The sequence below is a fragment of the Echeneis naucrates genome, chromosome 12 (genome assembly GCF_900963305.1).
Source record: "Echeneis naucrates chromosome 12, fEcheNa1.1, whole genome shotgun sequence".
NCBI classification, from domain to species: Eukaryota; Metazoa; Chordata; class Actinopteri; order Carangiformes; family Echeneidae; genus Echeneis; species Echeneis naucrates.
The window spans coordinates 7,483,980-7,509,615 of NC_042522.1; the positions used below are offsets into that span (position 1 = coordinate 7,483,980).

At 40.6% G+C, this 25,636-nt stretch overlaps 1 protein-coding gene across 2 annotated transcripts in view; it reads left to right on the forward strand.

The window, feature by feature from the left end:
• Positions 1-25,636, forward strand: part of cntfr (ciliary neurotrophic factor receptor) — a 211,322-nt gene that overhangs the window by 179,686 nt on the left and 6,000 nt on the right. For both annotated transcript variants that reach the window (XM_029515728.1, XM_029515729.1), the window contains 4 exons: positions 190-356; positions 6,271-6,434; positions 20,918-20,986; positions 21,217-21,337. In XM_029515728.1, the coding sequence (XP_029371588.1) occupies positions 190-356; positions 6,271-6,434; positions 20,918-20,986; positions 21,217-21,337 (521 nt within the window). The remainder of the gene's footprint in view (positions 1-189; positions 357-6,270; positions 6,435-20,917; positions 20,987-21,216; positions 21,338-25,636) is intronic.

Below are 25,636 nucleotides of genomic sequence, written 5' to 3' on the forward strand. Positions count from 1 at the left end.
AATATATATAAAAAAAAAATAATAAAAAAAAAAAAAAAAAAGATAAAACCTGAGCCAGACACAAGCTGTTAGGCAGAAAGTGGAGTCGACAGTTTTTAAATGGTGGAATAAAAAATGATGTCCCATCTTTGATGTTTGAAACTCAGACAGTTAACCCTCCTTGCTTGTTATTTTCCTTCTTCTCTCCAGACACAATCAGCGCTCACTGGAGGTGCAGAAAGACTCGGTCCACAAGAATCGCTGTCATGTACGATTTCCCGAAGTCTTTTCCAGTTTCCCCTACAAAGTTAACGTGACAGCGGTCAATGCCCTGGGGAAAGCCTCCACCACGATCTCATTTGAGGAGTCCACTATCGGTAGGAGAAATGATGTTGTTTGTTCCACTGCATGTGCAGGCAATTGCAAGGTGACACGTGTTGTATCGCACATCTGTTACAGGAATTTCCCCCATTGCCAAAGTTGGCACAAAATTAATTACAAGCCTAACACTGTTGAAGCTGGGTGCTGAAAGAAAGGGCTTAATTTAAGCTCAAAGGGGCTCAAAGGAAACACAGTGACATTTTAAAATATTTTAGAAATTCTGCCACTTTTCATCAAAGTTTTCCAAGTTAAGTTCAGGGGCACATCTGAGATCCATTTTCATACACAGACTGGCAATTATTTGGCAAAGCAAGAAAAGAAAGAGGAAAAAATAATACGGAGTGTCATCTCGTGTCTTTGAGGGTGCCAACCCTTGAGTGGTTTTTGAAATATGTTTGACCACAGATGACCGACTTCATTCACTTCTGCGTCCCAACGGAGGTTTGTTGCGCACACAGAAACACTCCGCACCAGAAAGACAAAGAAAGTTGAAATTTCAGTGGCCAAATAAATGTCACCCAGCTGAAAGGAGAGTGCACAGCAGTCCCCCCCCCCCCCTTTGACCGAGATCATAGTCCATTAGTGAGAAACCTACTGACTGTGCACTAATGCCATTACCAAAGGCACTGATAATAAACAGGCTACTTCTGAAGGTTTTTTGCAGCAGACATTATTTAATTGAGGCTTGGACTGGCTGTGACATAAATCAATGGTCTGGTATTACCTCTGAAATGTGCCAAATACCAGCTGCCATTTCTGCAATTATTGAAATATAAAAGCATTCCTTTAATGTGAGTGTCTTCATTGGGCTATTTTTTTTTTTTTGGAAATTATGACCTTTATGGTTGTGTGATAAGCACTTTGAGAAAGAAATGCAGTTTGGATTGCGAAGTTTTTGTTCACTTAGGTGGCAGAAGGCGACATAATAGCAGCAGGACTCTTAGAATTCATAAGCGGCTCAGACTGGAAAGCAGTGGAGGGGAGAAATTCATTTTAAAGAAGGAATGAGGAGTACTTTGATAGATAAGGGAAGTGCTGCCAACAGTCGTCTGCTCTGCTGTATTGCTTAGAGTGCGATATGGGTGTGCATGAAACATAAACACACACAGACACCAATGGGGCTGTGAGTGATTGTTTGGAGGGAGTCGGGTGAGAGGCTGTATTGAAAAAAAGAGTGTGTGTGTCTGTGTGTGTGTGTGTACATAAGCAACCAAATGAGGCAGTGACATGCTCTGCCAAGCCCTGGACACAGGACTCATGAAAATGCTAATGCTAGCCGGATTAGCGCCTTGGCCGAGGAAATATCCCTCAACTATGAGTGATAGAAAAATACCCCACTGCTCCTTTCTTCCCCCTCACTTTCTCTTTCATTCCTGCATGCCCTTCTTGTGACTTTGTGTTTCTTTTTTCATCCCTCCCCTCAAACTTCTCTCCCCCCACCCCAAGTCCATTCCTTTGCTGCATCATTTGCCAAATCTTCCAGGATAAATTTGAAAATGTCAAATGTGTGAAAAATATCTTTCAGCCACACTATTTTCAATCTGATTCATCTCAATGCTTAAAAAAAAAAAAAAAAAAAAAAAACTCGATTGCTATTAGTGTTTTAGTGATACTGACAATAAAATCCTACACTTTGGTACAATTGCAAGTGGAGTTATTACCATCCATCCTTAATTTTTTTTGTTCTATGATAATACAGTACTGCTGTTGTAGATGAAGAGTTTGTCTTGATTGTCTTAAATGGGGTATTGTCTGGCTCTTTTTCACATTGCTCCGCTGTTACCCCCCTCCCCTTTCCTCCCCTCTCATCTGCTCTTCATTCCTGCATTGTTAAAAGTCGCTCTCATGCCACTCATAGTTGTAAGTCACATTCATTTTCAGGGACAACGAGGCAGATCGTAAATAAATAAAACAATTTCATGCTTCCTGGTGCACTTCTGAATTCTGAGTGGGAGTAAGACAATTCTCAACTGTCCTTGTTCATCCGACCAAAGCTGGGATAAAATTAGATGAGATGAGGTTATGCGTGTGCTTATGAGTGTGTGCGCAGATGCTGTGGGTACAGTTACAAAGAGATCCCTTGAGGAAGCTCCAGACTCAAACGATGGAAAAAAGCAAACAAAAAACCTTTCTGGAGTCAGTTTGATCAAATGAAAACCAAAGTGTAAAGGCTCCTCCGGTTAAAGAATCTTTATCTAAAAGGAACTTGTTTTTTTTTTTTTCCCCTAACATTAGCCCACCTGGGCACCTGCTATCTTTCAGCGCAATTTTAGTAATTCATAACGGTCACAATGAATATAAGGTGATTCAGAGGATGAACAAAGCAACATTAGCTTTTCAGCCGCACCTTTAAATCCTCCCTCACTTTCTTGTCATCCTTTCAACTAAGATTTAAGAAGTGAACTTATCATGTCCAGCTTTAATTCACTGTGACTTTGTGGATGTTTTTCTAGGGGGGGCTGTAGCCGGTAGTTGTTGATTTTTTGGATTTCAAAAGAAGGAGGTTAATGACAGCAAGATTAAAAGACTTATCACAGTGCTTGTTAATGTCTCTCCTTTATTTTCCCTCCATTTGAGCAAACATGTGGTCCTGGCTGCATTGACAAGCTGATTTGTTATTCAGAACTATTTATTCTGCAGGAAGAAAAGCAGAACTGCTTGGTGCGATATTTTGCTGATTTCAACAGGCTGCGCTCTCACCACAAGGGAGGTCGGAGATTGGCATCGGCCACTGAAAAAAAGCCCTTTGAGAGCCAGCAGAGGCTTAGTCATATTTACTAAGAGATGCACTAATTGCTGTCATTCATAAAACCTAGCAAGTGCTAATGTCACTTGAATAGCGTCAGCTTTCACATGACCAGTCGCACAATTGCAATTTCAGCATAAAGTCTCTGACTCACGCAGTCCTGGATCCTGTGGTGCTGCTTTATAGTGAAGAGTAGTATCTCCATCATAGTTTAACAGGTCAATTTTGTCATGAGCCTCTGGTCTGACTCCCAAGGGTCAGAGTTTCAACATGTGATATACTGTGACTTTGTAATGTGTCATCTCTTTAAAGAGAAAAAAAAAAAAAAAAAAAAACGAAAAACGATGCATTTCTCAGGTGCTTTTAAAATTCACATCTCCTTCCCTCCTGCCTCAATAAGAGCAGCAATGTGAATTTAGGACATACTAATTAATTGAATTGTGTATGTCTTTACAGAAAACTGGATGTGGACTGTGTTGTTTCACTCACTGTAACGTTGGCCCATGTTTTAATTAATTTGATGCAGTAATTATTATATTGCACACACAGAAAATGCTTGTGCAAATGACATATGCAAGCACCTTCTTGACAATATTAATTAAAGGAGATATTTATATTTTTACGATGTGTACATAGCAAATATTACCCTCAGCTGTTTGGCCTAGAATAATCAACGACCTTGATTTCCATTGAAATTAGCATGCTAACCAGCTAGCTCCACCCTGGTGGGTGATTCGAATCCCATTACAGATACTTGGTATTGTAAATATTTCTGTCACCAACGGGAATACTGTACCCTAGATTCGGGGGGGGGGGGGTTCTATGTACACAGATTTTGATACTTTGATACTTATGTATCATTTTTGTTTTGCTATTCCCTTAACCCCAAATCACGGGACGCTTGTTGAATAGGCTCTTGGTTAGATGCCTGGATAACAGTTTTTCCTCCATTTTCATTTTATTAAAGTTATTTTTGTAAATTATCACTGCAGATCGAGATACTCTTTCTATTTCTGCCAAGCAATATGTGAACATTCGCACACTCGGGTATTTATACATTTCTTATCTTTTTGAAAAGGCTATTTGTTTTAAAGGAAACTCATAAGAGATGGAAGAAAGGAGCTACAGAGTGTTAATTACCTTTTCTATTTCATCTTGGTATCACACCTGGGTGCATTAAGTTAAAAAAAAAAAAAAAAAAAAGAGTAGGTTATGTGATATTGTTGTTTAGAAACAACAATCAGATTTTGCAAGAAAAAGCCTGGGCGAGCTCAGACACACATTGGTACGCTGACTTCTAGATGTAGATTTAGGCATTTGTGTATTTCCAACAATGTATTGCCACACAGTCGCATGGAACAGGACAACCTTTCAGCAATGTTTTAGTAGGAAAGATTAGCCACGCTCCCACTCTGTCTGTGCATTTTCAGCAGACGGTGCATGAAATGGCCTTGCGAGTACAGTAGCAGTTTTGAAAGATTACACTTTATACCTATTCAATGGCACCAGCGGCAAAGAGAGAGAAGTGGACCGCAGCGACTGTTGTAACATGACGCTGGAACAAAGGAAGAGCAACAGTGATGTGGACGCAAATTTGAATGAACAGAGCCGAGGGAGGCGTGACAGACGTTTTCAGGACAGTCGCAACAAAAGGAATTTTTAAAACTCAGACCCTGGTGATCCCACGTCACTTTCATTTCGCTTATTTTTTTTTCTATCTTCAACCATTCTGGTGCTACAACATCTTTAAACTTTTACACCAATATTTTAGGGTCATTGCTAAGTAGTTGACAAAGCTAGCTGAAGTTCATCTACCAGCAACAACACAGTAAGTTTTAGTGTGAAACTCAGAATTACTTTGCTCACCACTGGGATATGTCAGCATTTTTTTTGATTATATCCCTGCGGACAAAACGATCACTGCTATAAGCGGTGGTAAGTCATTTTGCTGGTACCCTCCCAGAGATCATCAAAACATGCAAAGTGTTCATTGCCCATTTGACACAAAGCTTATGCTCTGTGTTTCAAGTCAGATGAATGTTTTGAAAGACCTTTGGGACAGCCCATCCATACAGATTTCCCTCTGTTTTGTTCGGTTCCTGTGTGAGCTGCTGGACAAAGCTGGTGTGGACAAAAGAGATTCTGCTCTCTGGTCTCTGATTACTTCACTTTGGTTACTCTCTGCCAGCACACGCGTTTCTTTCTCTTGCTCTCTTTCTCTCTTGTCCCACCCCCCCCATTTCATCTTTTCGCACTTTTACTTGAAGAAGGTCATAAAGAGATTCACATCTCTTTCTCAAGGGAGAAAGCTGCCTGACTTGCTTTATCTGCCTCTTATCATCTCCACCCATCTTTCATTTTTTTAAATAATTTATTCTGTGAAGGTCATATTATCAAAAGTGATGCCCGTCTGTCTGTGTGCCTGCCTGTTCCTTTTTGCATCTATCCTCTACGTGTGTGTTGCTCTGCTTTTTATATGAATTGCTTTCATCTTTTACATAATCTGTGTGTATGTCATTAGACATTCAGGCTCTAACTGCCTCTACTGCCTATTGTAATGATGTGTTTATATGGTTGTAGGAAAAAAAAAAAAAAAAAAAAAAAGGTGTCATTGAACTAAAGTGGCAGTGGGTGTGATCTAACAAAGACCAGGTTGTTCAATATCGCCTGAAACACACTGAATTGAATTCTTTCAATCACTCTCGCTCTCCTGGTGGACATTTTATTCAGAAACACATTTATGCTGTCATTCCATCAATAACGAAGCGCCTGTCTTTCTCTCCTTTGCCTTCCTGTTCTTTCGGCTGTTTCAAACACCATGCCTTCTGTTTTTAGCACTGGTTTTCTGTCAAATATCTGAGCCCTGAGCACAACGGCTCCTTCAAATTACTGTCGGAAAGAGAGCTTTGGTGCCCTCCTGCTCCATTATTGTGTAGGCAGGGTGTTGTGATGGTGTGAGGCAAAAGTTTCAATTTATTAAACTTTGTGGGTGCATTCAATTTCTGCTTGCCTCATATCAACCCTGAATCAAGGTTAAGGGTAGCACTGTAGTACCAAGAGTTTACACCCAAAGTGTGGAAAAAAAGGTAATTATTATTGTCTTACATTTTGGAAATCTCCTTCCAGTTTAAAAAAAAAAAAAAATGTTCTTATCCAACCCACAGTCAAACCAGACCCTCCAGAGCGTGTGACAGCGACACCGATCCGCCTCAACCCGCGAAGGCTGGAGGTGTCCTGGCAGAGCCCTTCAACCTGGCCCGACATTGACAATTTCCCCCTGAAGTACTTCCTTCGGTACCGGCCACTCATCCGAGACCAGTGGCAGCATGTGAGTAGTTGTGGTTGCGTTTGTATTTTTGTGTGTGTGTGTGTGTGTGTGTGTGTGTGTGTGTGTGTGTGTGAGAGAGAGAAAGAGAGAGGTAGATGGGGATATATCCACATATCATTATGCCATATTATATTTATGAGTAACCAATACGGCATAAAAATCCATTTTGGAAAAAGTTTTATCCGATGAAGCCAACAAAACCATATGTCTGAGCTCCACTAGCTCATGCAGAGAAGCCATAAGCCAAGAACAAAGGAGGTTGTAAATTGTCGAGAGTGTTTGTTCAGATATATCTCCATTACCAAAAGCTTTGAATCAACACTAGAAAACACCTAAGAGAGTATGTTGCTGTATTTGGTATACGCCTCTAGTTATTATGACTTGAGTGGGAAGTGCTTTTCTAAATAAAAAGACTGACCTTCCAACAGTGCAGGCTGAGTTTCTCCTCATTCCAAAGATATTTCTCTAAAGGAAATAGCAATTTTAGCCTGTCATAGCTTAAGCATGTACAGAAATGGGCCTTAGCTATATTTTCCTATATGGTCAGCGCTATTAAATTAAAATCTATTACCCAGAGAGATGCCTCTGGTCCAACCTGTAGCTATTTGATCCGTGGTCAGACAGACATAATCGCTAGGTTGCTTATGTTACTGTATCTGACCATTTCTGGTGGGTTCAGTTCCCTGAGGGCTTCATATAGTAAAAGCACATGTGTTCACTGAATTCCTGGGATGAAAGCTCTGTCTGCTGAGCTCTAATGTTGCAGTGCTGTTATCACACAAGTTAATGGTTTGTAAAGGTGTTGTTCTTAGAACTTGGGCTATGGACCTTCATATGAAAACACATAAATTATAGACTAATACACACTTTGTTTCTCTCTCTCTCTCTCTCCATGTATCCTCTGATGAGTCTTTGTCCCTGTTACTACCCAGCTACATCAACAACCCCTCTTTTTCCCACTGCTCTCTCTCCCTCTGTCTCTAATGATCACAGCAGTTCACTTTTTTTCCATTTCAACAATTATGGAACTCACAGCTTGAAAATTAGAAATTATATAAATAGTAGCATACACTAAAATATCCATGTCGCTAACCCTTAACCTGGTTCAAACGAACTGATGAAAAATAACAGACAAAAAAGAAAGACACACCATTGATATTAATCATCCGCCATCATTAGAACACTTTAAGGCTCTTCAAAGCCGTGATCTGGCAGTCTAGTTTTTGTGATTGATCAGCAGCAATGAAAAAAATCACTGATAGCATGACAGGTTTTGAGTTATTTATAAGTACAAAGATTAGCTGGATTCTGCTTATTAACGCTTCAATCATATTGTTATACGTGTGAAAACATATCCTTGCATTCAATCCCTCCCTTCATCTCTTACTATGTCTCTCTGACAGGCACGCACACACAGAAGTTAGACTGAAGAAAGTTCTTACACCGTCTCAGATCTTTGTGGTTTCTAACACTGATTAAACCTGACACACACTCTCGGTTTTCCGTCTCCCACTCACCACTAATCAATCAATATGTGAACCAAAGCATAACGTGAAGGGCGGGAAACGTTAAGTCAATATTTGGATTGGACAAGAACACATAATTTGGGAATTACATAAATAAAGCCGATGACAGCTGAAAACTGCAGAGTTTTCCGTTTTTGTAGTGGTCTTTGATGAATGTCTCCTTGGTCGTGGTTTCAACTTTTGCGGCATTAAGTGTGGTTTTTCGGAGCGGGAAATTCCAGACCCATCACCCCTGAACCTTCTAATTTGATATTTGGAAACACTGCCATCACTCATGCAGAGGGAACACGGTCTGGTCAGTAGATAAATAACTGACCTCTGGTGTTTATTTAATATGTTTGTGCATAATTAGCCCATGAGTGGTCACACCGCATTACGTCCAGTACAACAGGTCATTTTGCAACAAAGATGAAATGAATTGTTACAACAGTGGATAATTTTTGGAGATAAGATTTCGATAGGCTGGCTCCAGACCTGTGAACCATCCCCAGTTTTGTTCAAAATCGACCGAACTATATCAACAGAGTGCTGTAGAAAACATTTGGATTTAACGCTATCCAGCCTTGACATAAATCATTCAGTGGAGTCGATGAGGTTGCCAAAATAAGATTTAACTGGTTACTGGCCCCGTATATACTTCATTAATTACAGCGTCAGAGGTTGAATACTAGTTGAAGTGCTTCATATTGCTGAGGATCTTGCCTTTTAATGTGGTCAGACAGCAGAGTTGAGTGGGAAAGGCTTTCACACGTAACATTTTGAGCTGTGTTTTGAGTCAAGGAACGAAAGCTCTGGTGTGATCAGACTGATCTTTAGAGGAAACCATCCATCCTCCGGAGGAATGAGGGGATGACTGCTTCAGACACTTACAGTGATGGAGATTCAGATGGAAAAGGGTAAAATGAGGGAGAGTTTTGAAGTGGAGATGAACAGAGCGCATCACAGATGGAGAAAAGCGTTAATGGGTAACAGGCTATGGATACAGAAGAGAGAGACAGAAGCAGTTTGAGTCTGGGAGACATTCTCCGTTACATAAGGGAAATTTTGATTTAAGTTATAGGGTGATGAACGGTATTGAAATGGACACTCACAAAGGAAATAAAGTACTTTTTGAGTTTGAAAAATATGCAATGTTAAAGAAATATGAGACAACTGAGAGGGGAACCGGGGATGGAGGAGTGCGTGATTAAAGGTATGAAGAAACGTCAGCCTCAAACAGATAAATGGATGAGAGCGTGAGAGACGAGCAGAAAAAGGAAGCGCTGGAGGCTACTTTGAAAGTCAGTTTTATAAGCTATCACTTACAAGGTGTTTCAGGTTAAAAGAAGATAGATGAATGGTTCAAAAGAAGAAAAGAGCAATGTGGGGGGGGCGCAGCTGGCATATATTTAGCTATAAAATTTTGGAGGGAAAGAGCAAACAGAGAGGAAGTCCTTTGAATAAGGTAACCAACTAATGTTCAAACAGGGGAGACTGCAAGAAAGACAAAGAGTGTGAATGACAGAAGCATGAAGGCAGGAAACAGCAAGTGCAGACATGTGCAGAAAAGTGCAGAAAAATTAAATTGATTTGCTTTTTGAGCAAATTCTCTACATTGAACATCTGACTATTATAATGTGCATAAAGAGCTTATTTTTACCTTGCTAATAATAACAATCACGACAGGTGATCGCGACAGGTTGTCTGTCCAACAAACTGCAATGTCAATAGTTAAGACACTCACTAATACACACACACAGAACTGCCGTGACTGCAGGTGGCTGCGGCTATCTCCCAGTGCATCAAACAATCATATCTACTGAGAGAAGACTGCACACACTGTTCTGAGCTCTCTGTTTGTGTTTGTTATCATCTCTGCTTATGAGAGGTGAGGCCATGGGAGAGTGAGTTCTCTCTGTTCAGCACGACCCGGCCGTACATCCTGGAGCAGGGGCAGGTGTTATGCAGAGTTTCTACTCCGTTTTTTTTTTTTTTTATTTATTTTTTTTTTTTTCCCTAAAATGTTCATTACAATGGATATCTGTGTTATACGTCTTTGATGCACCTGCGGACACTCCCTTGTCTATATGACTAAAATTTGATGAAAACAAATCCACAATTCAATCAATAAACAAATATTAGAGATACACAGGACGCATGGCATATCCATCGGTGTTTCCGTTGCTACCGGCTGCGTTGACGCTGGTACAAGATATATTGGTTTACATAGGGTTTGCTGAATGCTCAATTTGTCTTCATTTTAAATTTGTTTTGATCAATGTCTCTGTCTCCACATGGAGCCACTCAGAAAAAAAAAAAAAAATATATATATATATATATTTATTTATTTTTTTTTTTTTTTCTCCCCCATGTCTCTCACATATATCAGATTACGTCTCGACATAGAAATTGTAGCGGAGAGTGTCAGTTTTGTGTCATGTTGCTGGTAGCATGTCAGAATGACTGCTCATGTTTTCTGTGGTTTCTTTGCTGTTTGTCACGTGTGTGTGTGTCCGACACAGGCAGTGCGTCTGCTCTAATCCATAAATATGGGCACCGAAATAAAAACCAAGATGTTCCACAGTTGCCATGCACACATGATACAGTACGTCCAGCACAAGACAAAAACTAAATCTAACCCAAAATAAAGATGCTTGTAAAGAATGATATTGTTATCCAATTGTCTTGTACATGATCCCACAATATCCAGATTTTTCCATTACGTGCAATCTTTCTCTTAAAGAAAAAAAAAAATATATATATCTATATATATATAGATAGATACACAGACACACAGCCATAAAACCCAGCCCTAGTTGAGAGATAAGATTTTATGATGTTCTGTAGTTGGGTTTAAAAAAAAGGAACTAAATAAGATATGTATTTGTAATAAGTACAGAAGCACAGATAGATTGCTTTACGATGCGCGTTTATGTAATGGGATACTGTTGAATTAGCTCTCTTTTGTTGTGGTGCCTGGCATGATATCTCAAGTCTGTTACACAAACAGCAACTGAGTTGCAAAAAGTTCAGTTTCAAGGCCTTTCCAGGAAAGGGCAACACACACAGGGAGCTGTGTGGTTCTTGTACCATGGCTGGCTGACATCCTGTACATCAACACTAAATAATACACCAGTCTAATTTCCAATATGCCTCAGTGCTCCAGAAAGGCGCCGATTTCACTACATTCGCTCTATGGATGGGCACTTCCTGGCTTCTGGATCTTGATGACTACATCTGTCTGTAGTCCAGCATTGTGTACAGGCTGTTAATTAATCAAACAATGCAACACTCTGCACCACAGGTCCTGTACTCTGCGATGTGATCTAAAAAGGTTAAATTGATGGATGACTTCCCTTATTGTTCACTCCATAAGGATCACAATCTTTTTTCTTCAGGCTGAAGGGTGTGAAATTCCCCAAAATACCCCTGGAATTGAGGGGAATCTTCTCTACGGCACTTTGCATTTCCCACGATGTCTGAATCCTGACCTGTAACTGAGAGTAAATCATGAAAGATGCAAAGGAACTGACACATGAAAAATACACCTCCATGTCTGCAAACATTCGGCTGGTCGTTCTGTTTCCCATGGCCTTGTGCTTCCATCCCCACCTCTCACTCCCTTCACTGAGATATGAACTCAAACTCTCACTGCAATTAGAGCAATGGTCCAGTAAGTGTGATAAGAACAGTTCGAGATTTCTCAATATTCTCTTTGTGCTATGAAACTGCATCTGCTGTACTGTAATTGCCCTTTGGGGATGATGCTGAACTCCAGTCAGCTGAAAACACATACGTTTCCACGAAGACACTTTGACGCACAAAAACATGTGTACACACACACACACACACACACACACACTTAAATGCTGGTATGCACATTAATAAATTTATGCGAGCAAACATATTGTCCTCAATACAAAGATCAATATACAAAGAAATGCATTTCCCCAGTGCTCTTACACTCCTTTACATAAGTGTACATATGAAAACAATCAACACACACAATCACAGCTCATCAGTGTTGCAGTAACACATTCAACTAATGGGCTTGCACCACGCTACATGTTAAAATGCAGTGAGCTCAGGGAGTTCATATCCAACTGTGTTTCGATTTTGTTTCAAGAATTCTTTATTTTCTAAATTGTACTGTAATCAACATTATTCTTTATTCATTTGAACATAACAACACAAACGTCTAGAGGATGATTTAATTGAAACATGTTGATATGGCCAGAGATGTACTGAAATAGTTCCAGCCCAGTGGAAGATTTGCTGTACGCTTGCTGATCACATCATTAGAGGAGCACCATGCTAATGCTGGAGTTGGGCTGCTGTTTCTATGGAGATTCAGCACCGTGATTGCATCACATCATTTTTGCAGATTCCTCAGCTGTCAGTCACCCATTCGACCACTTCACATTACATTTACTCCTTTGACATTTACCCAAAGCGACTTGCAAGTGAAGGACAACATTAAAGCTTCAGATCCCAAAGGGGACTCTACTGGATTGAAGATCTGGAAACGGGGGAGGTCTCAGCAGTTCACTGAACTTCAGATTTTTGTTTAGTGACATTGTGGATTAATATCACGTTGAATATAAAAAGGACAGAAATACTCAAAAATAGTTTGTGGGACACAGCGAATGACTGTGTGGCAAGAACACAATTCTCACAATATTACACCATTAATAGCCAAATCCTGACTTTATCATGAGCTGCCTCAGGAGAGGTCCAAATTCACCAGACCAGGCTTCATTATTCCAGATTTCAACTGTCAATTTTCGGCACCTGTGGTTATTTCAGCCTCAGGTTTTGATTTTGGCTGAGAGGAGACAGTATCTCATCCACCAGGCTGGAGCTACGGTGCATCGATGAGATACTTTTCTGCTCACTGCAGTTGCAAGGAGCAATTCTAAGTTCCTGCAGCCTTTTTGTCCAGAGCTGTTGTTCACTTGATGTTCTTGCATTCATACCAATCTGTGGGATGCCAGGTCTGTGAGGCCCCAACAACGACGCCACCGAGTCTCATTCTGTCATTTGATGCGGACATTAACTGCAGTTCCTGATCTGTGTCCACATGATTTTATGAGCTTAACAGCTGCCACATGATTGGCTGATCAGAAAAGTGCATAAAGGGGCAGGTGTTCCTAATAAAGTACTCAGTGAGGATATATTTGCATGTAATTGCTAAGCTACAGGCTGTCACACCCCCATACTCATACACACACACACACACACACACACACACACACACAAGCAAACACACAGACCATACAACAAAGAGCGCAGAGAAGTGTTGCGTAAGACACACAGTCAGAGAAACTGACAGACTCAATGAATGAAGCAGCCAGAACAGAGAACAGAGGTTGATTTCTTCTTTCTTTAATCTGCGTCTGCTTGACCAACAACAACAACTCGTTTATCTGTTCCACATTTTTTCCTGCTTTGTGCTTCCTTCTGATATGCTGCGTCCTCCCTATTCCATTCATCCCCCACTCATCGTCCCTCTCTCTATCATTTTCTCTCCTCTTTCTTTTTGCACCCCTCTCCACCACCACTCTGTCCTGCTCTCTGTTCCTCCCATCCAACATTATTCCAGTTTGCCCTCGGTCCGCTCTTCGACCACCAGCACACCGTCTTTCTGCATCTACTCACTCGTGTAATAATGGCCTCTGTGTGTTTGCCAAAAGTCACTCTCATCCTGCAAGCACTTAGATGAATCAATAGTGAGCCAAGAGCTGTGTAAATGTGTGTGTCCGTGATGGTAAGCCTATTGACACAGATATACTCTACAGAATATATGTGATTGTCCATGTGTGTCTTTGTGTTTATCATTCTGTGCCTGCTCCTTCGTGCTGTGTGTGTTTATGTGATGTGCATTTCTACTGGCAACATTATCATCATGACCTTGGAAAAGCAGAGATTGACACTTAATAAAAGGAGACTGAACTCAATCTTACTAGAAACACAATCAAATCCAAACGCCGGCTACCTCCCTCCCTCATTTTCACCTTTTTTCTCCTCCTTTGTCACCCACTTTCTTTCCCTCCTCGTTTCGTATTCACCTGCCTGCTGCTTCTTCCTCCCCGTCTCTCTCTAATCCACGGGTCTCACCATCACCCACTCATCCTTCCATTCAAGCATTAGGCCAGCTATGTACCCATCCATCCCTCAAGTCATCCATTTGTATCAATGGGCGCACATGATAAATGTTTAGACCTTGTTTGGGGAAAACATCCCATCTAAAGGACACTGCCAAAGACAAACCATTTATCAAACCCCATCTTTCTAACACTAACACACACTAACACACACACACACACACAGCAGATTCTGTGCTGTCACATATGAAAATCATCATCATTTAGCTCTGCTGTCGAAATACATTAAAGCGGAATTGTATCCTTAAACATGCGCGCACACGTGCTCCTGAGCTTAGACACACTTCCCATCAGTTGGCTCTTTGCTCAGTTTCAAGAGATTCTTAAAAAAAAAAAAAAAAAAAAGAAATAAGGTCTTTTACATTTATCAATTTTCTGCTTGTGCTCTATTCATAAGAAAGGAAGCAAGACAAAAACCTCACAGAAGAGGGCAAAGGAAAATATAAAAAGGAAAGCCTTGCTCGCCATTAAAAATCTTCACATGAATAGGTTTCATTTAGATCGCCCATTAAAAAAAAGAGCCCTTTTACCTTGTGTGGGTTTTTTCAGGTAGCAGTTGGGACGTTTTGGTGTTTTCTGTTTGCTATGTTTTGGTGGATTTGCTTTTTAAGGGTGATTGAAGATGAATGGGGCCACTGCCCTTGTCCCTCTATTGATTTCTATATCACCATGTCAATCCTTGGGCTGTCAAAAACACACTCATTTCTCTAAAATGCCAGGACAAATGCACACACAACATTGACCTCATCTTGGGAAATTGTGTCTCATGGCCAATAAAGTTCTGATAGAATGAACCCACCCAGGCCTGTTAGGATTTGACAGACAAGCCCCCCCCCATATGTGACCAAAGCAAGGATGAAATACACAAAATGAGAACATTTCAAAGCAAAATATGAATGATAAAATCAATGTATAGGTATTCTGGTAATGGCCTAGCATTGAAATTGGTTAGAAAAAAAATGTTTGTTTGGCAATCTGCACTGCCATTTGAAAACAGAAAACACAGGCATCTTTGGAGAGCTGTGGGTTGAGTCGCTGTACAGCAGATTCCATCCTCATCCAGTTCTGTGAGCTTCAGCTTTCATAGTTTCACTGCGCAGAAACACAAGGGGGGCATTTAAAAGTCCCTCCGGTCACTTGAGTGAAAGACTCAATGATTCAATTTGAGGCTTTCTGACAAATGATTGTCATTAGGGGGTAGCCCTGGAGAGGTTTGAACAGGAAAGACCAGTGTGAGTTTGCTCAGTTCAGTACAAAGCTGCTTTTATTTAATTTTGGTCAGTTCCACTAAATTTTACTCCAGCTCTCTTTCTGTCAGAACTGGCACCCCAAAGGGTATAATAGTTCATGTCATTTGTTTGAGTTTTCTGACTAAATAGTTTTGAATTTAACAGCCACTTCAAAGCCCTAAATTTCAGACTTTAAATCCAGCACTTGAATGCAGCATGATATTCAGCGCTTTAGAGAAATAGTCTGGCAAAAATCCCCAAACTAAATAATCCCCCTGTCCAAATCCAGCGAGCCATTGATCCAAAGAAATCTGTATATCAAAGTTGAGACAAAAGGGTTTTATCATTTCAAATAAGCAGCCAAGGACACACCTCATTTCCTTTCAACTCACAGCCGGAGCATATTTATCCATAACTGATGAACTGATACAGTTATGTTGGAGCCATAAAGCAATGAGTCCAATAGTTAAAAAGTTGAGGAATGAAATACCAGATGCATGTTTCCTGAATGTTGATGGGTCCTTTAGCAATGCAACATACCTCCAGTCAGCTCCTACCTACTCTTGCTTCCACCCCATAAGCCAAAAACAGAAAAAACTGGTTAAATGGTGAGTCTGTATTGCTCATAGTTATATAGCTCATAGTTCTTTTTTTTTTTTTGTTTTTTTTTTTAAACCAGAGGGAACTGTACGCAGAGGAGAAGATGTATCTGAATCAAGTGAGAAGGCAAAGTAATTTTTACAACCAGTAGGGTCGCCCCCTGATGGCCCTTAGAGAGAATGCAGGTTTAAAGCTCCTTTGCATTGGGTTCTCTTTAAAGCCTTCGGGTGCACTTTGTCTTCGCCCAGTGTAAGGTGTGATTGGATTCAGCCGCTTTTGACCCTAAAGGGATAAGTGGTTCAGCTAATGAAGAAATGAATCCTTCTATATATCCATTATCAATAAACACAATACCTCAGGACCCACAAGGGGCATTCTAGACCTCAGTCAGACTACCCATTTGTGAATGTTTGCAACATTGAGAGCAGCAGCAAAATGCTGCAAGGTTCAGTTTTTGGTTTGTCTTTTTCAAGTGGAGAAAAACACTTTAGTGGTGTGATATAATTAGAGTGTTAGGAGGGAGGAAGGGATGAATTCAAATTGGAAGTTTATGTCTCATGATGTCTTCCTGTTTGACACGTTTGATACGGCAGCATGACAGAATAAACCTGAGTTAATGTAGAGACATGTCCAACATCCTGTTCAGGCGATGGCAGGCCTTTTTAAGGGCGTAAGGTCTAGTCTAGGATTTTCAATTGAGGATGGGGGGGGGGGGGGTAACTTCCTTTTACAGTAATTGCTGCTATGGTGCTTCAAAGAGAGAAATACAGTTTGAGAAATTACTCCTGGACCGGTGTGTGTGTGTGTGTGTGCATGTGTTCCCAAATGGGAGGAGAGTGCAGTGGAAAAATGGGAGCTGTCAGTCAACCTAATGAGACCAACCTTCTTAGCACACACACATGCACACACGTACACACACGTGCACGCACACAAGTGCCATCGGGCCAGTGGAAGTGCCATATAATTGGGTTTCCTTTCCAGGACAACAGACATGCTCACTGGATTAGATCTGACCACCGACGCCAATTCTCTCCACGTCTCCGTCTCTCTGCCTTTCCTTTCTGTTTCTCGCTCCCTCTCTTTTTTTTTTCGCATTTCTGTTTCTTTCTTCTCTCAGCCTTTTCTTTTTTTTTAATTTTATGCTCTTTTTTTTCTCTTTTCCTCCTCTATTCCCTTAGTCTGCATACACGTCATTGTCCTTTCCGCCTCTGACCTATCATTTAACATGTGACCGAAAATGATGGAAGTGATTAAATACATCGTACGATAGCAAGTATAATCCCACTGATGGAAATGTTTTGACATTATTTTGGACATAGAGGGGCCCTTTTAAGACCTACTATGTTCATTAGTATTTTTGCTTTATTAGACGAGAAACAAAATGTATTGATCCTACCTGAAAAGTTATTAGGAGAGGGAATGGAGAAGGAACAGGAGGGGGGAGGTGGGAAGAAGTGAGGAAAAGAGAGGTGGGACAGTATAGAAGGGAATAGGATGTGTGAAAAGTAAAGGGTCACTTCATTTTCCTTATGCAATCCCTCAGGAATGTTAACATCTTTCTTTCACTCTGCTCTTCTCATTGTCTGGATTTCTGTGGAAGCTCTTGGAAAGTGTGTGTGTGTGTGTGTGTGTGTGTGCGCGTGCATATTGTGGCATTACGTTTTACGTGTGTGTCAGTGCATGTGAGAGATGGAGAAATTCTAAACTCAACCCTGCATTAGAATATTTTGAAATAACACTCTGTGCCACGTTCCACTGTCTGTCTGTGTTTTTCTCACTGCATCTATCTCATAAATAAAATATTGTTTAGTAACTTCAACAGTGAGTGGTCTTTCAGCGAAGCAGCAAAACTGTGCATACAATAGGTGGATTTGTTTTATACATTATCCAGAGTATATAAGATTTTGTTTTCATATGAACTCTTGCTCACATGGTGATTGACCTTTGCTTAAATATATGTTGTTGGAATACATTATGTAATCCTTCCTAATGAGGCAGCTTTAACAAGCGTGCTCACAGGTTTCATAAATCTTTGCTAACTCCTTCCAAGTATGAAACTTCTGTGGTTCCCACTAGAGATTGTCAGGAGTTTCCATGTTCAAAAATGGTAGACCAGGTGCATCTCATGCATACTCTTTTTTTTTTTTTTTTTAAAAAAAGGACCAGGCCACCCTCACTGTGTCCTCCGCCTCATTGGCCAACATTCTACAGTGAACAGTCATATGGTGCTTATGCATGAAATGAGCCAATTTCCTCAAAGTGAAGAGGTTTAGAGATCATTCCTCTCAAAGCAGATCATTTTGTGGTCAAGCCAATTGCATAGAATCGTATTTCATCATTATCATTATCATATTATATCTGTGGTTTACAAAATGCAGAATATTTTCACTGAGTCAATGGGACATGATTGTGGTAAGGTAAATATTTGGGCGCTGGGGATGGAAATGTACTTGTGTGCGCATAATTACAGAGACACTTTACATTAGCAACATTCAGGTCAATTTCCCTTATGGCTCTGAACGGCTTAGTTTACCATATATCAGGCCCTTCAGATACACAGGAAACATACACAGAGCTACAAGTTAATATACATCGCTGCAGCCCTGCTGCCGCAACACACGAGCCTGGTCTTGCAGTGTGAATGATCTGACAGTGTTCTTTGGCAGTGATAGCAGCAGCCTCTCCAAAATCCATCTTGTCCTTCCATCTACCCGCCTGAGCCCCACCCACCTAATCACCGCCTCCTCCACCCCCCCTCTCTTCTACGTGATATTAAGTGATACTCTCGCTGCTCCCCCTTTTAGCCACTTGGCAACGCTGCAACACATCCATCTCTCTGGAAATGTTTATCTGTGAGCTGTTTACTCGAGAGTGACACACTCACGCGCGCACACACACACACACACAAACTATAGTGCTATAGTTCCAGTTCAGCCTTATGAACACAAAGAGCAATGCAACAGGCATTCATGAATCTAAACGTGTATGTAAGAAAAAAAAAAAAGAGAAACATGCACACAAAAATATAAAGGCACATGCACAGATTTACACGAGAACAAAGGATTGAGCAGATGTACAGTACCTGTGGGACTGAATTTATACAAGCTTTCACAAAATAGACATGACTATGAAAACACACGCACACATGGACACGTGAGCACATTAGAAGGAATGCTGATAGAAACTATGGCTGGATATGCTGGTTGCACTACACATAAACAGTAGAAGAGCTGTGAGGCTGCACACATGTGTAATGTTAACACACACAAACACACGCACACACACTCAAGTACATCCACACATACTCACAGCACTCAGGACCAAGTAACACATGCACCCACAGATGACGTTGTTATTGCATTCCACTAATGAAATTAAGCCTATAAATGTAGCGCTTGGTTAGCCAGATAAAGCCTGAACTTCCTTCCGAACAAAGAGGGGGGTTAGGGTTAGACAAAAGACAAAGAATAAGGGCAGATAGAGAGAGGCTGTAAAGATAAAGGAAATGTCGAAAAGTGGACAACTTTACAAAGAGGGTGAGCGATGAGAGAGATTACAGGAAGAAAGCGAAAGCACAGATGCCAGGCATGCACGGTGGCAGTGGCGGTGGCAGCAGGGGGAGTGTTTGTCAGATCAACTGCAGATTTGCACATCCTGAAGAACTATGAGCCAAAATTCAAGTCGGAACGCTCAGTTACTGCTGGCGCTTGGCATAAATGATGTGCTGGAGATGTGAGGGTTTTTCTGCTTTTCTGGAGAAGGTGTCAGGAATAATTCTAGACTATTTCAACTATGGTCTTACTTGTACTGTTATGGCCATCATGTCTAACAGTAAGAGATTATATGATTATAAACTTCCTGGTTTAGAGCACTGCAAAACATCATGTTTTTAGATTATGAGCAGAGGAAGTTAATAAGTTTGTTTCAGGGATGATAGTGGTGTAGTGGACAGAGTATTTGCAGATTGTGCCTGATTCCTCTGACAAGAGCACACATGGCTCTTTGTTATTGCCTTTTGACAACAGAGCATCCACTTTGCGTGTTGCTGTGTGATCTCAGTGAGTGATCATTGCAAGCTGCGTTTTTGGTAGATGAGACTCACAGTGCATTTGAATCTGTGTTTCACTCTAATAAATTGTTACACTCGTACCTCTGGCCGTTAAAAATTGCACAATGGAGGATTTCCGGCAGTTCGTGTCTAGTAACATAGGCATGTCACAAAATCATTTTACTTGTCTTCATAAGTAAAAAAAAGCAGCAGCATTTTCTTTTTCTTATTTTTCATTTGGTGTGACACAGGCCAAAGGCAAACATACACACAAAAACATAAATTACAGAGAAGCAGCAAAATCATTCTCTACTGCTCTCCCAAGTGACTCAAACATTCAGTTCATTCACTGTTGCGCTTCGCAAATTAAAATGTGCACAAAAGGCTTTCAAATGTTGGCATGTATTATATTGTGTTCTAAAATTATGTGGCATTGATGCCAAAGCTTTCTGGTATAATCATCAATTACACCACTGGTCTTTTGCATGTGTGTCTGAGTGTTGGTATTTGCAGAGGCTGCAGGGGCATTGGGAGTTCAATCAATTCAAACAGTGAAATGTAAAAACACAGGAAGAATAAAACAACAGACTTGACCCATGCACAGAATAAAAATGAAAGATGCGATACTGTAAATAAATGAGCACTGAACTTAAAAATGAAAATGTGTACTGTATGGTGGGACTGAATAAACACACACAAAACATTAAAGGCCATGACTCAGATTGCTATACTGGGCACATAATTTATGGTTAGGGCTATGGATGGAAGGTTAGGACATTCAGACCCAAAGTCCATGTTGGGGAAACTTTTCATATCCCGAAGACAACAGAGTGAATTCAGAAATCAGGATGGCTTTAAATATGCTTCAGTTTTGCTCCTAAATATTATAATTTCCCGTTTCACACTGACCACCTGCTCTGTCCTGCCGGCTGTTTAGGTGGAGCTATCCGACAGCACCTCCCACACCATCACTGACGCCTACGCTGGAAAGGAATACATCATCCAGGTAACATGTTCAAGGGGAAAATGGTACTGAATTACAGGAAATACATCAACCTTCAAAACACCGCCTGTGTTTATCAGAGGGGGTGGAGTCAAATGATCTAACACTATACATGTGTATCTATCAATTTAAAAGATATCAGAAGTAGTTGTTCTGCAGGTTTGTGTACTTTTTTTTTTTTTAAATTGCCTCTTATTCACTCCATCCTTCTTTACTGTCCTTGTCTTTCTCAGGTGGCCGCCAAGGACACAGAGATCGGAACGTGGAGTGACTGGAGCGTTGCAGTCCATGCCACACCCTGGATTGAAGATCCTCTGCCCATCACATCCACAACTGAGGGGGACTTTTCTACTGGTAGGTCATAGCCCCAGCTGTGTAACCTGGACCCTTTTATTCTCAGTGAAAGCCTGAATTCAGGGTCGGTCTCTCAAGCCAGATACCTCGCTTCAAAATTTGAGCAGTTGCATTTCGCAGTTTGCGACATCACCAATTTCCTTCCCTACCAATATGCTATTCCCTGCATATAAAACACAACAAGTAGCAAAGTGTCAACATGTTACATAGGTTTGCTGTCTTGTATACGTCTGAGCAGATTTTCCAAGCAATAAATGCAAGTGAAACAGCTAATATTTCAAAAGCGAAGCATTTATTTCATTCTATCCATTTGAAATGAATGAGATTGGATCGAACATCATCACTGGTTTGTTCCCTGTGAAAGTGGATCATTTTAAAATTGATGTGCTGTTGTAGTTATTTATTATTCTTCTATCGTCACACAGTCTTGACAGTTTCAAGACTCTGGACTTGGAAAACAACACAAAGAAATATTTATGTGCTGCTATAATGATACTCATAGTATAGCATGTTTAATAACCATTTTTATTTGATTAGCTAGATAATTTATGGACATTAATATGGTTTTAAGAATGTAGGTAACAGATGCTTGAGCATCAGCACACAGATGTGAAGCACTTCGCCAGTCAGACATTGTGATGAATGTCTCCGATAGTGCCTGTCCTTGCCAAAGGACTGGGAGAGAAGTCCGTCTCACCTCTCTGTCTCTTTAGACCGCCACCGCACAACCTCATCATACTCTGTGTCGAGACCGAATTTGCAGATGCATTACATGGTTCGAAGTGTCACCACAGTACCTCAAAGTCCTCCCACACACATCACACGCAGTGTTGCCACAGTCCTGACATCTGAAAAAGTTCCACACAAGTCCTCACTTTAGTCGAGCCATCATATATGTCGTCAGTGTTCGGCAGTTTATGGAGGTGTTCGTCACACATGAATCCAACAGGCAGAAAGAGATGCACTTCTGAGTTTTATTTAGACTTGGACCTGGTGACAGGTAAGTTAAGAAATAAGAAAATGCACATTCACCCCAACTGAGTTGAAAGTTATAATCGATGCAACAGAATTGAACAGAAAGATTCGCGAGCAGCCGCTACTAATGAATAAAAGCTCAGTTTGCTTTAAAGCAGAAGCCTCCTAAACTCAAACCATCCTATATGAAAAAAAAAAAAAAATGTTCAATGAAACAACACTAAGGTTTATGTAAGGCTGATAATAAACAGAAAATATGAAAGCAGGTGGAACTTGTATTATGTCTAATGACTCCAATGGGTGTAAAAAGAAGTCAGATTATATAGTCTTTGGAAAAAATGTATTTTTCTTCATGAGTTTATGGTCTGTAGTGTCGAGTCTTCAACTCAACACGATGCTTGTTTTTTGAGTTATGATCTCATCTAGAAGAAAATGGAGTAGGTAGTTTTCTTTTTTTTGTTTGTTTTTTTTTAAAGCAGGGTATGTTTTATGGGAGGGCTACCACATGATTGACACACACCAAATGACACACTCGCGGATGTCACAGTGGGTGGCCACTTGGTAACAAACTAGAGATTTTTCTTTTTCCCCTCCTCTCTTTACCTGCTGTTTGTTGTTGCAGAAAAGTCTGAAAGTTCTTACTTTCTACTCTGGGAATCATGACGGCGTTTGCAAAACATTCATGGCAAATTCTTGTTGTAGTTGTTGACGCATTGTAATAAGAAAAAGGTTAAATGTTAATAAGACTCCTCCATTAGCCCATCAGAAGTGGTACAGAGAGATATACTGACTGAGAGCTTACATTGAGTGTGACTGTGTGGAGAAAAATTCAAAGTATTTCCTGAATGCAATTTGGTTTTATTATTCTTGTCGTCCATGAGCTGAAGGAAAAAAAAAAAAAAATCTTTCTGAAGATAATACAGGCTCTCATAATGATTTTTTTGAGGGGGTTGTTTTTCTTTTTCTTTTTTTTTTTCATACATTGTTCTTTGTGCCCACGGCTATCACACAGTAAATTTCCTGGACCAGTTAGGTATGAAATTAAGTTTTGTTAATAACTTTCTTTATCATTAAATTGAGTACATCATAAGCGTTTGATAGCCTTGAACTTTTATCGCAGCTTAAGCTATAAGATCCAGCAGCCTCCAGACAAAATGACACATCAGACTCAGAGCGTGCACATCGCCTCAGGGAAAAGAAACGGGGGCCACCTCTTTAAAAAATGCTCACGTCTCGACTTCAAGTTTAAATTGGCCCGCTTACAGTACAACATCATTACTCTTTCTTGGTTTTTCATGCAAAAGAAATAATTGTTGAACATGAAAAAAAGTTGCAATTACTATACTACACAGAATATCCATGTCTCTCTCTCTCTCCCTATAGATAGACAGTACCTCTCCCTCAAATACACACACAAGGACAATACTGTCTCCTGAAATAATCTAGTTGGCTTCCTTTCAGAATGTGGCAGAGATCAAGGGTAGCTCACTTGTCAAAGCAAAATCTCTCACAACACTGATGATCCCCCGAACAACAAAATGTACATTCAGAGTCTGAACGGTCCTTTCCACAAGTCCATGTGACCTCGCTGGAACAGCAATGCAAAAAAATAAAAAATGGTAGGATGCATTTGGAATTAATAAACACTGGGGAAAAAAAAGTTTGGCTCATGTGGGTAATTTATAATGTCTAACTAGCATTTCTGCTGGTGTTTATCTGCACCATCACCAGCTGCATAATCACCAGGCCGCTGAATATGATATCATGATTTTAAAAACAACGTTGCAAGACGCTGTATTTCAAAGCTTTACTTCAATGCACTGTGCATATGTGTTTACTGTGGGGTTTTGTTTTTGTTTTTTTGTTTCCTTCTCTGGGAGCATCAGCTTCCCAGAGTCCCTACTGGGTCTCTGACAGTCTCACTCCAGGTAATCACTGTATCCAGCCAAGAAATCTCTCATATGTAACTCGCTCATGAGACCTCTTCTAGGCTTTTACCTCTCAGATGTTGTTTGGCTTAATGATGATGGTGCTGGCAGGTAGCTCCTTGCTACCTTCAGACAGAGCCATTTCTAGTCTTTATGCTAAACCAAACTAGCAGGCTGGTATTGATGGTTTCGTATTGATCATGTCCAACTGTAGGAAGTAAAGAGAACTATTTATTTAGTCCTCACACAAGAGACGCTCATACTCCAGGACGTTTTTCATTACAGACACATGGGTGTGGTTTTTTTTTTTTTTTGGTTTTTTTTTGGGGGGGGATAGGGTTGTGTTCTTTTGGGTTTATTGGCCTCATTGGGCTGACGGCAGTATTCAGCCAGAGAGTAAAGAAGTGGGGGGAAAAAAAAAAAAAAACTTAAACTACTTGCCAATCAGCATGCTGATAAAGTCATGAAGTTAAACTGTTTACTCATCAGCAGTGCAACATGAAATATGCACCCTCAGGGCAACAGAGTGGATCTGTCCTCACTGACTGCCCGAATGAACTTGAACTCTGTGGTCTGTCTACCTGTCTTTCTTCCTGTCTCCCTGCCTGTCTATTGAAAATTCTCATTTCTCCAGTTTTTAACAGTACGACAGTGACTCCTGTTGGCCTTGAGTGGCGCTGCACACCGTTCTCCCCTCAGTCAACACTGAGCATGGCTGAAAACGCAGAAACATATGATAAATAGTGCACACAGAACATGGAGTCTGCTCCAACTCAGCATACAAATATGTAGAAACAGAAGCTCACACATACACAGTACTAAACTCTGATAACATGCAGTGCACACACACACACACACACACACTAAAGGACACATTGTATTATCCTTGTTCTCATGGACAGAACAGGAGGTTATTGGGATTCTCCTCATGTCTCTTTTGGATCCAGCTGCCGCCTCACTGCTTCCCTTCCCTCTCTGCTTTTTCTCTTCACTCCCTCTCCTCTGTTTTGACTCTAGCTCTCGCTCTCTTTCCTTCTGTCACATTCTTTTTCCTCTCCCTCTGACTTCTCTCTCTATTGATTACTCACGTTCTCTACTTTCTCTTAAGTCTCACATCATCTCCTTTTCTGGCCCTCTGCCTCTTCCTTTACAGATGTTATATCCTAAATGACTGATCACATCTGTGTAGTGACTGCATGCAGCTACAACTGCATCGTTGACATAAATAAAATTACAGCAGGGTTGGTTGTTGTTACCACTGATGCAAAACCATTTCTGCATGGATTTTACTCCACTCTAGTGTTTAAATGAAGACAGTAAAGAACTAAAAAAAGAGAGGGGATTTTTTTTTTATGCACATTTTAAATTTGGGCATTGGAAAAATGGAGGGGTATGG